This window comes from Vombatus ursinus, unplaced genomic scaffold (assembly GCF_900497805.2).
Source record: "Vombatus ursinus unplaced genomic scaffold, bare-nosed wombat genome assembly UNPS02000582.1, whole genome shotgun sequence".
In the NCBI taxonomy this organism is placed as follows: Eukaryota; Metazoa; Chordata; class Mammalia; order Diprotodontia; family Vombatidae; genus Vombatus; species Vombatus ursinus.
The window spans coordinates 4,025,554-4,039,982 of record NW_020940360.1 but is presented as its reverse complement, the minus strand read 5'-3'; the positions used below and the strand labels follow the sequence as shown (position 1 = coordinate 4,039,982).

The following is a 14,429-nucleotide window of genomic DNA, read 5'->3' as shown; positions in this document are numbered from 1 at the left end:
GTGGGCTCCTGGCACTCCCAGCTGTTACTCTCCTTTATCTCTTCCTACCACCCCACGCACTACTCAAAGCACAAATACACACATAGGTTTCAAGAATGGATTTTTTTTTTACACTTTTGTCAGAAACAGTGCTTTCTATCAAAGCACAGACTCATCTTGCTGTAGTGATGATGTAAAAGGGACTCCTCTGCACTACAAATGTTGAACTTTGGTACACTTCAAAGAGCCGAATCACAAGCCATCGAAACGGAGTTCTGAAAGTGATTGTCACCCATTCATGCCCTGGATGTGAGAGAGAAACCCTTTCACTTTTATGATCCGCAGGGGGTCTGGGGGGGGAGAAGGGGAGAGAGAGAGAGGGAGAGAGAGGGAACATTTTAAAATAATTATTTGTCTATTGCATGCCCTCTTTAAAAAAAAGTTTTAGTAGGGTGTAACAGGGGAAGAATCACAAAAAGTGCTTTTCCTCCTTCTTCTAGTCTTTTCTAGAAAACGTGACAGGACAGAGTCGCTGCTAAGCTGCCCTGCGTGGGTGCATTGGTCCCTTTCAGGGCAATATCTTCCCTCTTCTCCCCTCACCCCTTCTTTCTCTCACCGAGCCCATTCAGACAGTTCTGACAGCAGGCACAGCTCCGCCCTCGTAACTCGCCCATTGGCTTCTTTCCCCACCCACCCCCACCCTCGCTACCCTCCCTTCCACTAGACTAGGAAGAGGCATACGCGTCATCGCGGAGGCTTCGCTGATTGGTCTAGCCTTCCCCTCATCAGAGTCTCCAGAATTCGCCTCGCAGTGGGGCTGGAGAGCAGGTCTCGGTGACGTTTGGTCCAGTTGAGCCGCTGCGAGTCCAGCTGCGCATCGGGCTGCTGTTGTTCTTCTAGTCTTAATCCAGCCGTAGAAGAAACACTTTTACGTGGGTGCGTGAGTCATCAGCATGCTCCCCTGGTGCGCCCTGCCAGAATCTCAGGAACTATCTCCTTGGTTGTACTCATTGGTATATATACTTGTTGCTGGAGCTGAATCTCAATTATCCCGAACTCTTTCCCTTCTTCCATGCTAAAGTATCGTTGATAGGAAAAGTGTAGGAACGATTACATTTAAATCAAGGTTGTTAAAGGAGAAATCTTAAAAAAAACCGCTTAGACTTTATGAATAACCCGCATTCATTCATATGTTTGTCTAAGATACTTTATTAAAGGAACCTCTTGGGATTTCCACTCATTTAGTTGAGAATAATTAATGACGTGACAAGCAGCAATACCTTGCAAAATAAGTTCTATTTTTTTTTTCAGGAAGTTTCAGTAGTTCGGAAGAGGTGATCCGATTTCAGTAACGTACTTAAGCTTTTTCTTTTTTTTCTTTCTTTTTTTAAAAGCTATTTTCAATGCTGCCTCTTAGGGGAAAGAAAGAGGTGGCGTAGGAGAAAAAAAACAGAAGGGTGGTGTTCTCCCTGAAAAGATGGTTCTAGTCCTCTAGGTTGGGAGGGCAGGAGACTTTTCTATGTAAATGAGGTGGGCGGGGGAGCCAGAGCAGGGTCCGAAGGCCGCTCTCTATGCAGATGAGGTGGGTGTGTTTAAAGTGCAGCGACTAGGAGCCCCGGAAGCGCAGAGAAATCCCATATAAAAAAAGTACAGAAGACATTTCCCAAGCAGAACTGCTAAAGCTCTAGAGACAGAAGCTTAGGCGAAGGCGGTGGTGGGACGGCAGCTGCAGCAGCAGCAGCAGCAGCAGCAGCAGCACAGCAGAGCAGAAGCGCCGGGAGGCAAGTGGCAGCCCGGGATAGAGTAGCTCCGACGGCCGCTGCCCCAGTCTCCTGGAAGTGAGAAAGAGCAGAGCTTAAGAAGAGGTGGAGGAAAAAGAGTAAAGATCTAGCGCACAGAGAGACCTGCACTCTCTGTCATCCAGCCAGGGAGCGAGGGCCACAGAGAGAAAGTACGAAAGAGGTTAATTGGCCGGAGTTCAGGAAGAGAAGCCCCTTTACCCGACTCTGCACTTTTAACTACCAACGGTTCCTCTGCACTTTGTTCCAAGGTTTCTCTCCTTCGCTGTTGTGTTCACACACGTAACTCCTCGGACCAGAAGGCTGCGACTGAGTCCAGGTGTGACAGAAATGGGACGGGAACATGGGATCAGTCCCAATTCATCCTTTTGCCGCTGAGACTACTCTGCATTTTGGGCTAAACTGCGGGGGTTTCTAGTCTGTGTATGTGGGGGAAGGAAGAGAGGTCCGGGTTTAGGCTGGGGAGGAAAGCTTAGATTTGGAGTGGAAAACAATCCAGCAACTCCTAGGTTGGGATCCCAGGCTGTCACGGGGCTCTGACTCCTCGCAACCAGCCACCAGCTTTCTGGTTCTAACTTATCTTCTTTTCTTTTTCTTTCTTATCTCCTAGGGCAAAACTTGGCATTCACTGGGCATTTCGCAACGGAAGGAAAACGGCTCTTTACCATGGCTGATGACGAAAGTGCCAAAAGCAGCCGCATCTGTACTGGTAGCAGCAGCGATTGGTGCGGTTGCAGCTGCAGCAACAGCAGTTTCGGTGGGAATAACTGCTGTGTTAGCTGCTGTGAGAACCCTACCATGCATTGTAACGTCCTGAATTGGGAGCAAGTGCAGCGACTCGACGACATCTTGAGCGAGACGATCCCCATTCACGGCCGAGGCAACTTTCCCACCCTAGGGATGCAGCCGCGTCAAATCGTAAAGGTGGTGAGAAGCCGCCTGGAGGAGAAGCGCATCGGGGTCAGGGACGTGCGGCTCAACGGCTCAGCCGCCAGCCACGTACTGCACCAGGACAGTGGCCTGGGCTACAAGGACCTGGATCTCATCTTCTGCGCGGATCTCCAGGGGGAAGAGGAGTTTCAGACTGTCAAGGACGTGGTCCTGGACTGCCTTTTGGACTTCTTGCCCGAAGGAGTGAATAAGGAGAAGATAACGCCGCTGACTCTTAAGGTAAAGCCAATCTTCCTAATGAATTGACTCGCGAAAGAAGTCAGTAGGACTTGCTTGATCTGGGAATGGAGCCGGAAAAGTTAGTTTTGATTGATGGTGCTTTAGGAGTGTTCCATTTTCCCCCATCCCCTCGTCCCATTTCCCTTACCAATCGTCTGCAATGTAGTCGTGCCATAAAGGAGATACGTATTATTTTAAGTCACTTCTTAGCTTCTTTACTCCCTTTCAAGCTCTCTGCACCCACCCTCCCCCAACCAGAGGCTCTGTAAAGTGTGTGCAACCTAGCGTCGGTTTGGAAAATAAATTTTGGAGTCTTCAGAGTTTGGTCGCTCACGTAATTTTAAGCATTTGTAAAAAATGTGTCTAGTGCGCACATAGTAGGAGCTTACTATTTTACTAATTTTTTTTCCTTCTTTCTATGCACACACCCCCTTTTTAATTTATTTTATTTTATTTTAAAAAGTTTTGCATACATTACCTGAGAAAGTTTCTCTTGGAACGGATTTCAGGAACTAAAAAGTAGTAACGTTTGGAAGTCGCTTATTTTAATTTCTGTATTTATTTAACCATTTAAATTTCTTTGGCGAGTCCTATTAGCAGTAAAAATTCCAAGCTTAGTGAGACTGGCTTGAATAAGTAAGACTGAGACAATAAGTTGAGTGCTGTTGTATTGGAAAATATGAATAGGTTGTGGGCTCTGGATTCTGGAAGCCCGCATGCTTTAAGGCTTACAGAGTCAGCCTTTTTGGCAACATTTTTGCAATTGGTTAAAATTGTGTGAGCAGTCAGCCTTCTCAAGATATCATACTACCGACATTGTCCCAGAACCTGTTAGTACTGAGCACTATCTACTAGGAGCATCAAACTACTATTTTTCTTTTCTCTCTCCCAGGCTGCAAAAGCCACATTTACAGAGGGGATGAGCTTGTTATGGGGGAGGGTATTGAAACCTGTAGGTAGCCTAAGGCGTTTGGGTAAAACGTGAAAGGAGCCAGCTGCATTCTAACTTGTGAAAGGAGGTTGATTTAAATTAGTGGTCGTGTTCATCTGCTTGCTTTGTCTTTCATGTTTTAGGAAGCTTATGTGCAGAAAATGGTAAAAGTATGCAATGACTCAGACCGTTGGAGTCTCATCTCCCTGTCAAACAACAGTGGCAAAAATGTGGAACTGAAATTTGTGGATTCCCTGCGGCGCCAGTTTGAGTTCAGTGTAGACTCTTTCCAAATCAAGTTAGACTCTCTCCTTCTTTTTTATGAATGCTCAGAGAATCCAATGACTGAAACTTTTCACCCCACTATAATTGGGGAGAGTGTCTATGGGGATTTCCAAGAAGCCTTTGATCACCTTTGCAACAAGGTCATTGCTACCAGAAATCCAGAAGAAATCAGAGGAGGTGGGCTTCTCAAATACTGTAACCTTTTGGTTAGGGGCTTTAGGGCTGCTTCTGAAGCTGAAATTAAGTCCCTCCAGAGGTATATGTGTTCCAGATTTTTCATCGACTTCTCAGACATTGGTGAACAGCAGAGAAAGTTGGAATCCTACTTGCAGAACCACTTTGTGGGTTTGGAAGACCGCAAGTATGACTATCTCATGACCCTTCACGGTGTGGTGAATGAAAGTACGGTGTGTTTGATGGGACATGAGAGAAGACAGACTTTGAATCTCATTACCATGCTGGCTATCCGTGTGCTGGCTGAGCAAAATATTATCCCCAATGTGGCCAATGTCACCTGTTACTACCAGCCAGCCCCATATGTAGCAGATGCCAACTTTAGCAATTACTATATTGCCCAGGTTCAGCCAGTGTTCACATGCCAGCAGCACACATACTCTACTTGGTTACCCTGCAATTAAGGACCATTTCTAAAATGTCCAGTGGAAATTTTTTTTTCCTAAGAAGTTAAAAAAAAAAAGAGTGACCCTGTCTTTAGAATGGGGTGTGTTTTGTGCAATGATGGTCTGCTCCAGTGTTCAAGCTTGACAAAGCTTATGGGTCTTTTGATAGATATGGGAGCATGATCTAGAAATGAACCAAATAAAAAAAAACAAAACAAACAAAAAAAGAAAAAAAAAGAAAAAAAAAAAGAAAAAAAATTGGATTCTGCCCTGGAGCACAAGAGGCCTGTCATTAAAAGCAACCAACTTCTCCTGAAATAAAAAGAGAAGGAGTGCTTGATGACAATATGGGTTTTGTAGTACCTGTTCCCATAGCTTTGGCATAGACAAAGTTGGAAAGCTTTTTATAGCATGGTATTTGAAAATTGGAGAATGTGAAAAAAATAATAATTTTACCCAATTTACTACTGTATATTTTGGAGTTTAATTAAAAAAAATTGTAGAGGCATAATGCCGAGAAAAGCTGATCTCAAATATATTGGAATGGCTGTCTTTGGAGCTTGCAAACAGATGCTATCTGTGGAATGATCCTATAGAATGTATTGCTTGCTTGGATAGAATGCTCTAACTGAACAGCTTGCTTCAAATGAACAGTAGTAGATTGGTATAGTTATCATGAAAAACAGCAGACCTTACAATGACATATTCCATTATTTCCAGCTGAGTGCATAGTTCACTTTTTAAAAATGTGAAAATGCAAACAAAAACAGCTGTAGCAAAGTCTGCTCAAGGACCAAAGATTTCACAGACAAAATACCCAAGTAGAGAAAGGGTAGTATAATATTTAAAAAAAAAATACTATATTTGTATACACCAATATGAATCAAAGTGCCTGTTGCCTTCAGAAAATTTGAAGTAAAACAACAACACAATTTTGTGGTTTAACCATGTATTTTGTTTTATCAGGGACACAAGAAAAAAGCATAACCCAACATAAGCTTGTGAATAAATGGCGGAGGAAATGCCCTATTTTTCTTGGCAAATACTTGTATAAAGTTAATATTATTGTCAGTGTGATGTTATAGTTGCCGTGTGTATGTGTGTATATTATATGTGTGTATATATGTGTATGTGATATATGTATATATACACACAATACATTGAATTTGGTTTAGGACAATGCAGCAATTAGGGAGTGTTTAAATAAAGTACTGTGTGTTTTCCAGTTTCCAGCAGGATGTCATGAGACCAGCACATTGCAGTGATGAATTTATAACATATCTAAATTTCTGAAGTAAATAACCCATTTGGAAGAAGAAGGTAAACAATATGAGAGCAAGAACAGAGAAGACATGATTTAGTGAGTGATCTCTGAGCCATAGTCTGCCACAAGTACAAGAATATTTGATTAATGGTTCCTCTTAATGTTGTATACTATACTTCCTGTCATTTTGACAGTTACCAACCCACAATTTCTTCTTGACTGCATACCTCTGCAATGTATAAATCAGTGAAACATGGATCAAAGATAGACTATTTAATCACTGACTGCTAAAAGGAGATTGTTTTAGTTGGTGATTGGAACATTACTTGTTAATAGTTAAATTAATATTTTTACAGAATGCGCTCTGCATTCCAGGACCACTAGAATTTAGTAAATGTGAAATGACCCTTTTAAGAGTGTTGCACAATGGCTTAAATTTATATATGAAATATATAGAGATATATAATATAAAATTTATAAATTCATGCAAACATGAAACATCTCTAATCTGGGTGTCACACTGCATTTAACTGTTCAGTACTGTACTTTAAATCACTTTGCATTAAAACAATTCACTTTCATTTCCTCTTTCCCAAGAGACCAATTAGTTCTACATTCGTAAAAAGATCATGCATTATGATTTCAGCTTAAATGACACTTCCACCCCTCCTCTTTGAATTCCGCCAAATTCTGGTCTCTTCAATGAAATAATTAAAAACAAAAATACACAATGCATAAAAATTATTTTTAAAAAACAACCAACAAGAAACAAAGCAAACTCCCAGACCCTACAGAAAGAGTACTTACTATGGCATTTCATCTTAAGAACTGACTAGAGCAGCAGTTTTAGCATTAAGAAAAATTCAAGGGGATCAAGGAAGAGCCCATCACCCTGTTGGCAGTGTATTTTAATGGTTTTGATTTGTTTTCTTGGAGTTATTAAGACATATATGACTGAATACATCCATTTTTACTGCTTTTTGTACTCCTCTCTTTGAAGTTGTAACAGGAACCTGGTTTGTTTACTATAGCGCCTTCCCTGTGATTTCTGCAGGAACCATAAAGCTATTGCACTGCCATTTACTGTGTTTACTAGGGATCCTCTTCTTACTTGCCCCCATCTTGGTTCCCATCTTCTCCTCCTCACTCTCTCCTTCCCTTTCTGCCCATGAAAAGGTCTTCAAATTAAAGTGAAGAGGCAAAGTTTGTTTCCCAAGGCCCATTTATTCTTCACCTCCGAATCAAGCCCAAGACCCACTTGTCAGAAATCTGCTCACATTAACTCCTGGGAGGATTTTCTAGGATAAAATCCTGGGAAGACAGGGGAAATAGGAGCAGCTGGTGATTTGGGACATCCCTTCGTAGCACAACTATTTGCAGATGAGTCATTCACTATTTTAAAAGAGTTTGGGGGGGGTGCTCTCTATCTGTGTGGCAACCGCAAATATGCTATTAATTTATGACATAGTTGATTTGTCTAGAGGAGCCTGATCTTACAGTATATATGTATATATATATATTTTTTTTTTCCTTCATTTTCCTTTCACATTTGTGTCCTTTTCCTGCTTGATAAAACGTTGGTTGCATAGTTTTAAATGACAGCGTCTTACCTTCAGGTCCTGTTAAGCTATGCTTCAGACAATCCTTCAGTCTTTGCATTTTGAATGATATAATTTATTTCTATTATGTATATACTATAGTCCTCTATGCATATGTATCTGAACAAATGGTGGAATGTATGTATGTTGTTCTATTTTTTTTCCCCCCACTTTATATAATCTGCTGCAAATGATTTTGGATATCTGGCTTCAGAAAGAGAACACCCCGTGTGTACCAGGACATAATAGGATTGTTATCAATCTAGAGCTCCAAGGGACCTCAGAGACTTATCTTGTTCAACCCTTTCAGTTTACAGCTGAGGGAACTGAGGCCCATCGACACAGGATTTGAACCCAGGTTCTCTGACTTCAGAGCCCTCACTTTCCACTGACTCAGCTGCTGAGTCATGCTTGTGACTTGCTCTCCTTTGCCTCTCTGACTTACACTGCTGAGGAGATTTAATCTACTGGAGGTTCTCCTCATCGGATTGGATAATGAGGAAGAAATAAATTAATGAAAGAGACCATTTCCTGTCAAAAGTTTATCTCATTGGTAATAAACCCAGCTGCCTCAAGGATTTTACACTGAGGATATATAGATATTTGTATATGGAGAGAGATTATTTTTTTTTTTCATGAAACAGATTTAGCACATGAAAGCTTCAGTTAGATGAACTATTTTAATGTTGCCCTTAAATGTAATAGTTGAAGAATGTTGCCACTTTCAATTAAGCATGACACATTTAGAGAACATCATACAATTTCTACCAGCCCTTTTTGTTAGCTTATATTGTTCGTTGCTTTACAATGCATCAAATCCTTTAAATGCATAACTTGTAATGATTATTGTGGAATATTTTGTAAATGAAATGTATTCTGTTGAGAGCTCTCAAGTAGCTCAAAAATAAGCTTTTTTTTTTAGATGAAGTGTGTGAGATGAAACCAAAAGGCAAAAAAAAAAATATAATTCCATATCCAGCACCTATTTCAATATACTCATTTGATAAGGTTTCCTTTGAGTGGAGCCCTTTCAGGGTGAAGGAAGGAAATCTCTGTAATGTTTTGCTGTTGTAATAATGGCTTGCTAAAAAAGTGAACAGGAAAAGTCACAATTTCAAGACAGTTTGGCTAGGCAGCTGCAGAATCTTGCAGTATGGAAGAGATAGTGCCGATAGGTTATTCCTGCAACCCCTACCCTACTATGGCCTTCTCAGGGCATCCTGTTGCAGCAAACTGATCCATGGATTGCTCTTTTGGAATATTTTGACAATAGGCTCTGTCACAGGCGGAAAGAGAGTTGACGGAAAACAGACTCAACAACTGACATGTTTGCATCAGTGCTAGAGGGAACAGATTGTGAATTTTGTTTACAGCATCCAATATTTGGATTTTTTTTTTTGTAAATAAAAAGAAGTTATTTTTTTCTATTGATTGGTGTCTACTGTCTTCAGTGTCTGCACTGGTTAAAAGCTGTTTGCTAATGAATACCATGCACTTTTCATTGAAAAGGACAAGGGCAGCACTTTTCTAAGAAGCACAGTATTCAGCAGCTTTCTGATTGGAGCACAATAAATTTAAAATGCCCTGCTTGCTGCCAGCTCATCTCTGACTGGCTCAGTCAGCTCCTAAAGAACCTAGCTAGTAGGTGCCAAAAATTCTTGGCTCAGTATTGACTCAGCAGTAAATGACTTTAAAATCAAGTCTGTTTTGAACTGGCAAAGGAGACCCCTGAGGCTCAATGTTCTGAGTCTTCTACACATTCCACACATTTAAAAGGAGTGTGGGCCTTCTTTTTTTAATAAAGACAATTGATAGGATTCAATCATCATCTGTATGCATTTACTGGGTCTTTTTTGTGGGGTGTGTTAGGATCTTAGATTTAGAGATAGAAGGGACATTCAAAGTAATCTAGTCTAATCCTTTCCTTTAAAAGATGAAGAAGGGAGGCTTAAAGAGGTGATGATTGGCCCAAGATCCAATTTCTCAGATTCTAAATCCAGAGTTCTTTCCTGGACACCACTCATATAAATGTTGACAAAGGTTTGGGAGGCAAGTGTGCCGAGGATATAATAGGGAAACGGGGGATATGACTGAGACTTTTTTGGAGTTGATGCCAAAAAGTGTCTCTTTGGTTGGCATATTAAAATCTGGGAAAAGCTCACCTTTAAAGCCCAGATACTTGAAAAAGGATGATTACTTTCCCTTGGGTTTACAAATGAATCACTTCTGACACTGAATTCTGGTTTCCCTACAGTACATCCCATAACATATAAGGAAGTTATTTAACTTAAGATAATTAGGTTATTCTGTTCCTTTAGAAGCTTAGGGTTGGGCTGAACATCAAGGATCTCCCCTTCCCCCCTTCTTTTCAAGCATTTAGACTCTTGCTCTTCTGTATCATTCACAATTCTTTTCAAAGATTGAGTGAGGGCATTGTATATTAAAGTCCTCTGAGCAGTACCTACATCCTGATGTTTCATTTTGAGTTACCAGGTACCCCTTTAGCCAAGAGAGAAGTGATCTCTTTATTCCTTCTTTCTGAGAATTCGTTTTCAAAAATACATTCATTTTCTCTAGTGTACGAACAAATGTCTCCCAAACCATTCATCAAAGAACAAGGAAGGAAAAGTCAAACTATAATGTTCAGCAGGAAAATGAAATTGGGTGATCTTGGAGTCCTACAAGAATTGTATCATAGATGTCTTTTCAATAATATCTTACAAAATATATGTCTTAGAAAACATTATTTTAAAATATGTTACAAATTATATCGATGATATCTTTTAAAAGATCATAGGATTAGTAACTGCAAGCTATCTTAGAAGTCATAGGATCATAGATCTAGAGTTGAAAAGGTCTTCAGAACTTAAAAATTTTTTTTTAATAATTGTATTTCAATGTTACTTGGTTTCCTTTGTAATCCTATGTGTTTTATATCTATTTTTCGTTACCCCATTTGGGATTTTCTTAGCAAAGATACTGGAGTGGTCTGCCATTTCCTTCTCCAGATCACTTTAAAGATGAGGAAACTGAGGCAAACAGGGTTAAGTGATTTGCCCAGGGTCACATGGCTAGCTGCCGCATTTTATGCATATAAAAGTATTCTGAGAAGGGACCCATAAGTACTGCCAGTCTGAAGTCCAATCACATCATTTTATGGAAGAAATTGAAGCCCACTGAAGTTAAATGACTTGCATAAGGTCACACAGGTAGTGTTTACTGGGATTTGAACTCAGGTCCTCTGATTCCAGAGCCAGTGTTCTTTTCACTACTTTGTATTACCTCCTCATTAATTTTATCCCCCTCCCCTCTCATCATTTTACAGATGAGGAAACTGAGGCTCCCAGAGGTTAAGTGACTTATTTATATAAAGCCACAGGGAATTTTGGAGTTGAGATTTGAACATAAGCCGTTTGACTCGAGCTGGTGCTCTTTTTATTGTACTACTGACTTGTCATCAAGTCCATCTTCCCCCTTCCCATTTTACAGATGAAATTGAGGTCCAGAAGAGTGAAAAGATTTGATAAGGGTCACACATGTAGTGAATCAGAGCTATGGGATCACTACCTAAGTTCTCTGACTCTAAATCTGATGTTCTTCTAACCCTACAAAGAAATTGAGGCCTAAAGATGCTTTAATTTCTTAGGTTTAAAAGAAAAAAGAGAATATATACATACATATGTATGCATACACATATATACTTACATATATACATATACACATATATACATCAGTGGATATAGAGTGCCAGACCTATAGTCAGGAATCTTCCCCCGAGTTCAAATCTGGCCTCAGACACTTACTAGCTAAGTGACCCTGGGCAAGTCACTTAACCCTGTTTGCCTCAGTTCCTCATCTATAAAATGAGAGATAGAAGGAAATGGCAAACCACTCTTGTGTCTTTGCGAAGAAAACCCAAAATGGTGTCACAAAGAGTCAGATGAGACTGAAATGACTGAACAACAACAGGCCAGTTTTATTGGTAGATAAGTTTTGAAGTCAGCACTTCAGGAGTATACAGAGCAGTGGAGGGTACATAGCCAGCTCATTGTCTTTCTCAGTCAACGAGCATTCATTGAGTTCTTCCTGTGTACAAAACACTGTGTTAAATGATAAGGATATGAAGAAAAAGGACAATAGTCCTTACCCTCAGAGGCAGCTAGGAGGCACAGTGAGTGATGCCCTGGGCCTAGAATCAGGGAAGACTTGACTTCAAAGTCAGCTTCAATAATTTACTAGCTGTATGACCTTGGGAAAGTCACTTAATATCTGGTTGCCTCAGTTTCTTCATCTGCAAAATGAGGTTAATTATAGCACCTGTTTCCTAGGGTTGTTGTGAGGATCAAATGAAATCTCTGTAAAGTGTTTAGCATAGTGCCTGGCACACAGTAAGTGCTTAATAAATGCCTATTTACTGTCTTCCTTAAGGAGCTCACGTTCTAAGAGGGGTGACAAAATGGAAACAACTAAATACTTCAAAAATATATACAGGGAATTTGGAGGGATGTGCAAAATGAGTCACTTGTCCAACTGTATCCAACTCTTAGTGACCCCATCTGTGTTCTTGGCAGAGATTCTGGAGTGGTTTGCTATTTCCCTCTCCCATTCATTTTACAGATGAGGAAACTGAGGCCAACAGGGTTAAGTGATCTGCCCAGGGTCACACAGCTAGTAAGTGTCTGAGGCCAGATTTGAACTCAGCAAGAGTCTTCCTGACTCCAGGCCTGCAACTCTATCCCCAGCACCACCCAGCTGCCCAAATGAGTTACTACAAACAGTTATAGAGGTTCCTGTGAAAAATTACCCAGCAAGGGAGGATTATCTCCCCAGTTTGAGTGACCAGCACACATAGCCATGCCTCATTTTACACACACGTCTATGAGAAGTTGCCTATAAATCATTGTGCATTTTTTTCTTAAAAGAATCATATATTAAACACAACAGGAGAGCATGCTCTTTGTGTGATTAATAATAGTGATTTTAATTTTTCTATTTAAGAAATTTGTAGTTGGTACATCTTGTTTTCTTAAAATCAAATTATAGTGTCTCTACTAGCATGCATTCCCTTGCCTACTATTTACGCTATTGCCCACTATTTGCCTACATTTACAGATGAAGAGGACCTGCAATGTTATCTAGTCTAACCCTTCACACTTTACTGATGAGAAGACAGAGGCCACAGAGAGGTTAAGACTTGCCCAAGGTCCCACACTGGGATTTGAACCCAGGTCTTCTGAACACCCAGGTGTTCTTTCTGTTGTCCTTTGCAGCCCCAAATACCATCTAAGAAAGGAAGACCCAGTAAGATTTTTGCAAATGAAACCTTGATCATTTTAAAACTAGAAATAACAGCTCCCTGCTTTGTAGGTCTAGGGCAAGACTTGTGTTTTCTTGCTTTGGGACACAGCGCACCCTGCGCTGCAGGAATTTATGAGTATGGGGCTAAGTTATTTCAAACCTCAATAACGGAAAGTTCCCTTCAGGATCCCCTTCACAAACTATTGATTTTCCAGCACACTGTGTACTTATCGCCTGTGCCAAGAGTTTGTGGCATCATCTGGTCATGTAATCAGAAAATGGCTGAAACCCTATTCTCTTTTTCCCCTTCTTTTAGTAAAATTCAATACCTTTGGCTACATAGGACACTGTGGATAATGCCATGTTATGTGTTAACACTGAATTATATATACTGCCATGGCAGATTTCACCATATCCCTTCTGGAAAAGTCTGGGAAAAACAAAACAGAGTTTACATGTCCCTGTGTTGCATATAGGGAGCCGAATGGCTAGGAAAACATTGGATTTTAAGAATTCATTACAGGGAAGAAGGAGAATCTGTCTGGGGTGGGAGACAGTGGGTGCAATGAGCAGAGTTTGTCAGATATTTGACCACTCAGTCATCTCCTTTACTATTCTGACTATGAAAGGTCCTAAAGACCAAACCAGAGTTCAAAGACTTCAGCCTGGAGAACCTTACTGATCTGAAGGTCCTATTGGTTTCACCAAGTATGATTTACAGAAAGTTCATAAAGGGCCTTGTAAGCTCTAGAAAATATTATGTTAATTAACACACTCTGACCTTTAGAGTTAAAACTTTTAAGCTTAATTCATCAAGTATTTATCATATCCTCCCTGGATGCTTAGCATTGCACACAATGTCCTCTGAGCACAATAAAGAATGAGAAGATCCCTGCCCTCCAGAGGTTTACAATCAATTTGCATGTGGTATCTACATGCAGGTTACTCAGCCACTTGAATATCCATACTTCTCTGTAGCTCTAGGAAACTAAGAGTCAAAGGAGAGCAAACGCCGCCACTCAGAAAGGGAGAGAGTTGTAGCCAGCTGGGAGACCACGTAGGGTGGTGGAAAGTGTGCTGGCCTGGGAATCTTAGGACCTTAGTTCAAATTCTAGATTTGCTTCTTAACTTGCTACTTGTCTTTGGATACATCACTTAACATTTCTTAGATTCAGTTTTCTCATTTGTAGAAAAGGAATGTGTAGAAATAGGGGAATTGGATTTCATGACTCCTAAATACCCTTCTGGGTAGTGGAAGACTCATCTTCATGAGTTCAAATCTGGCCTCAGACTCTTACTAGATGTGTGACCCTGGGTAAGTCACTTAACTCTGTTTGCCTCAGTTTCCTCATCTGTAAAATGAGCTGGAGAAGGAAATGGCAAACCACTCCAGTATCTCTAACAAGAAAACTTCAAATGGGGTCTTGAAGAATAGGGCATGGCTGAAAAGTGACTGAACAACAACAAAGTAGCTCCTTAGTTCTA

General features: G+C 40.6%; 1 protein-coding gene across 1 annotated transcript; it reads left to right on the top strand.

The window, feature by feature from the left end:
• The first annotated feature begins 1,734 nt into the window (after positions 1-1,734).
• TENT5A (terminal nucleotidyltransferase 5A) lies at positions 1,735-9,077 on the top strand. Its single transcript, XM_027855800.1, has 3 exons — positions 1,735-2,097; positions 2,389-2,948; positions 4,023-9,077. The coding sequence occupies exons 2-3, from the start codon at positions 2,445-2,447 to the stop codon at positions 4,800-4,802; spliced, it is 1,284 nt and encodes a 427-aa protein (XP_027711601.1). The 5' UTR covers positions 1,735-2,097; positions 2,389-2,444; the 3' UTR covers positions 4,803-9,077.
• Positions 9,078-14,429: the final 5,352 nt, after the last annotated feature.

Coding starts and splice junctions, on each gene's coding strand:
- TENT5A (XM_027855800.1), top strand. CDS start 2,445: ATGGCTGATGACGAAAGTGCCAAAAGCAGCCGCATCTGTACTGGTAGC. Junction 2,949..4,022: donor TAACGCCGCTGACTCTTAAG/GTAAAGCCAATC, acceptor TTCATGTTTTAG/GAAGCTTATGTGCAGAAAAT.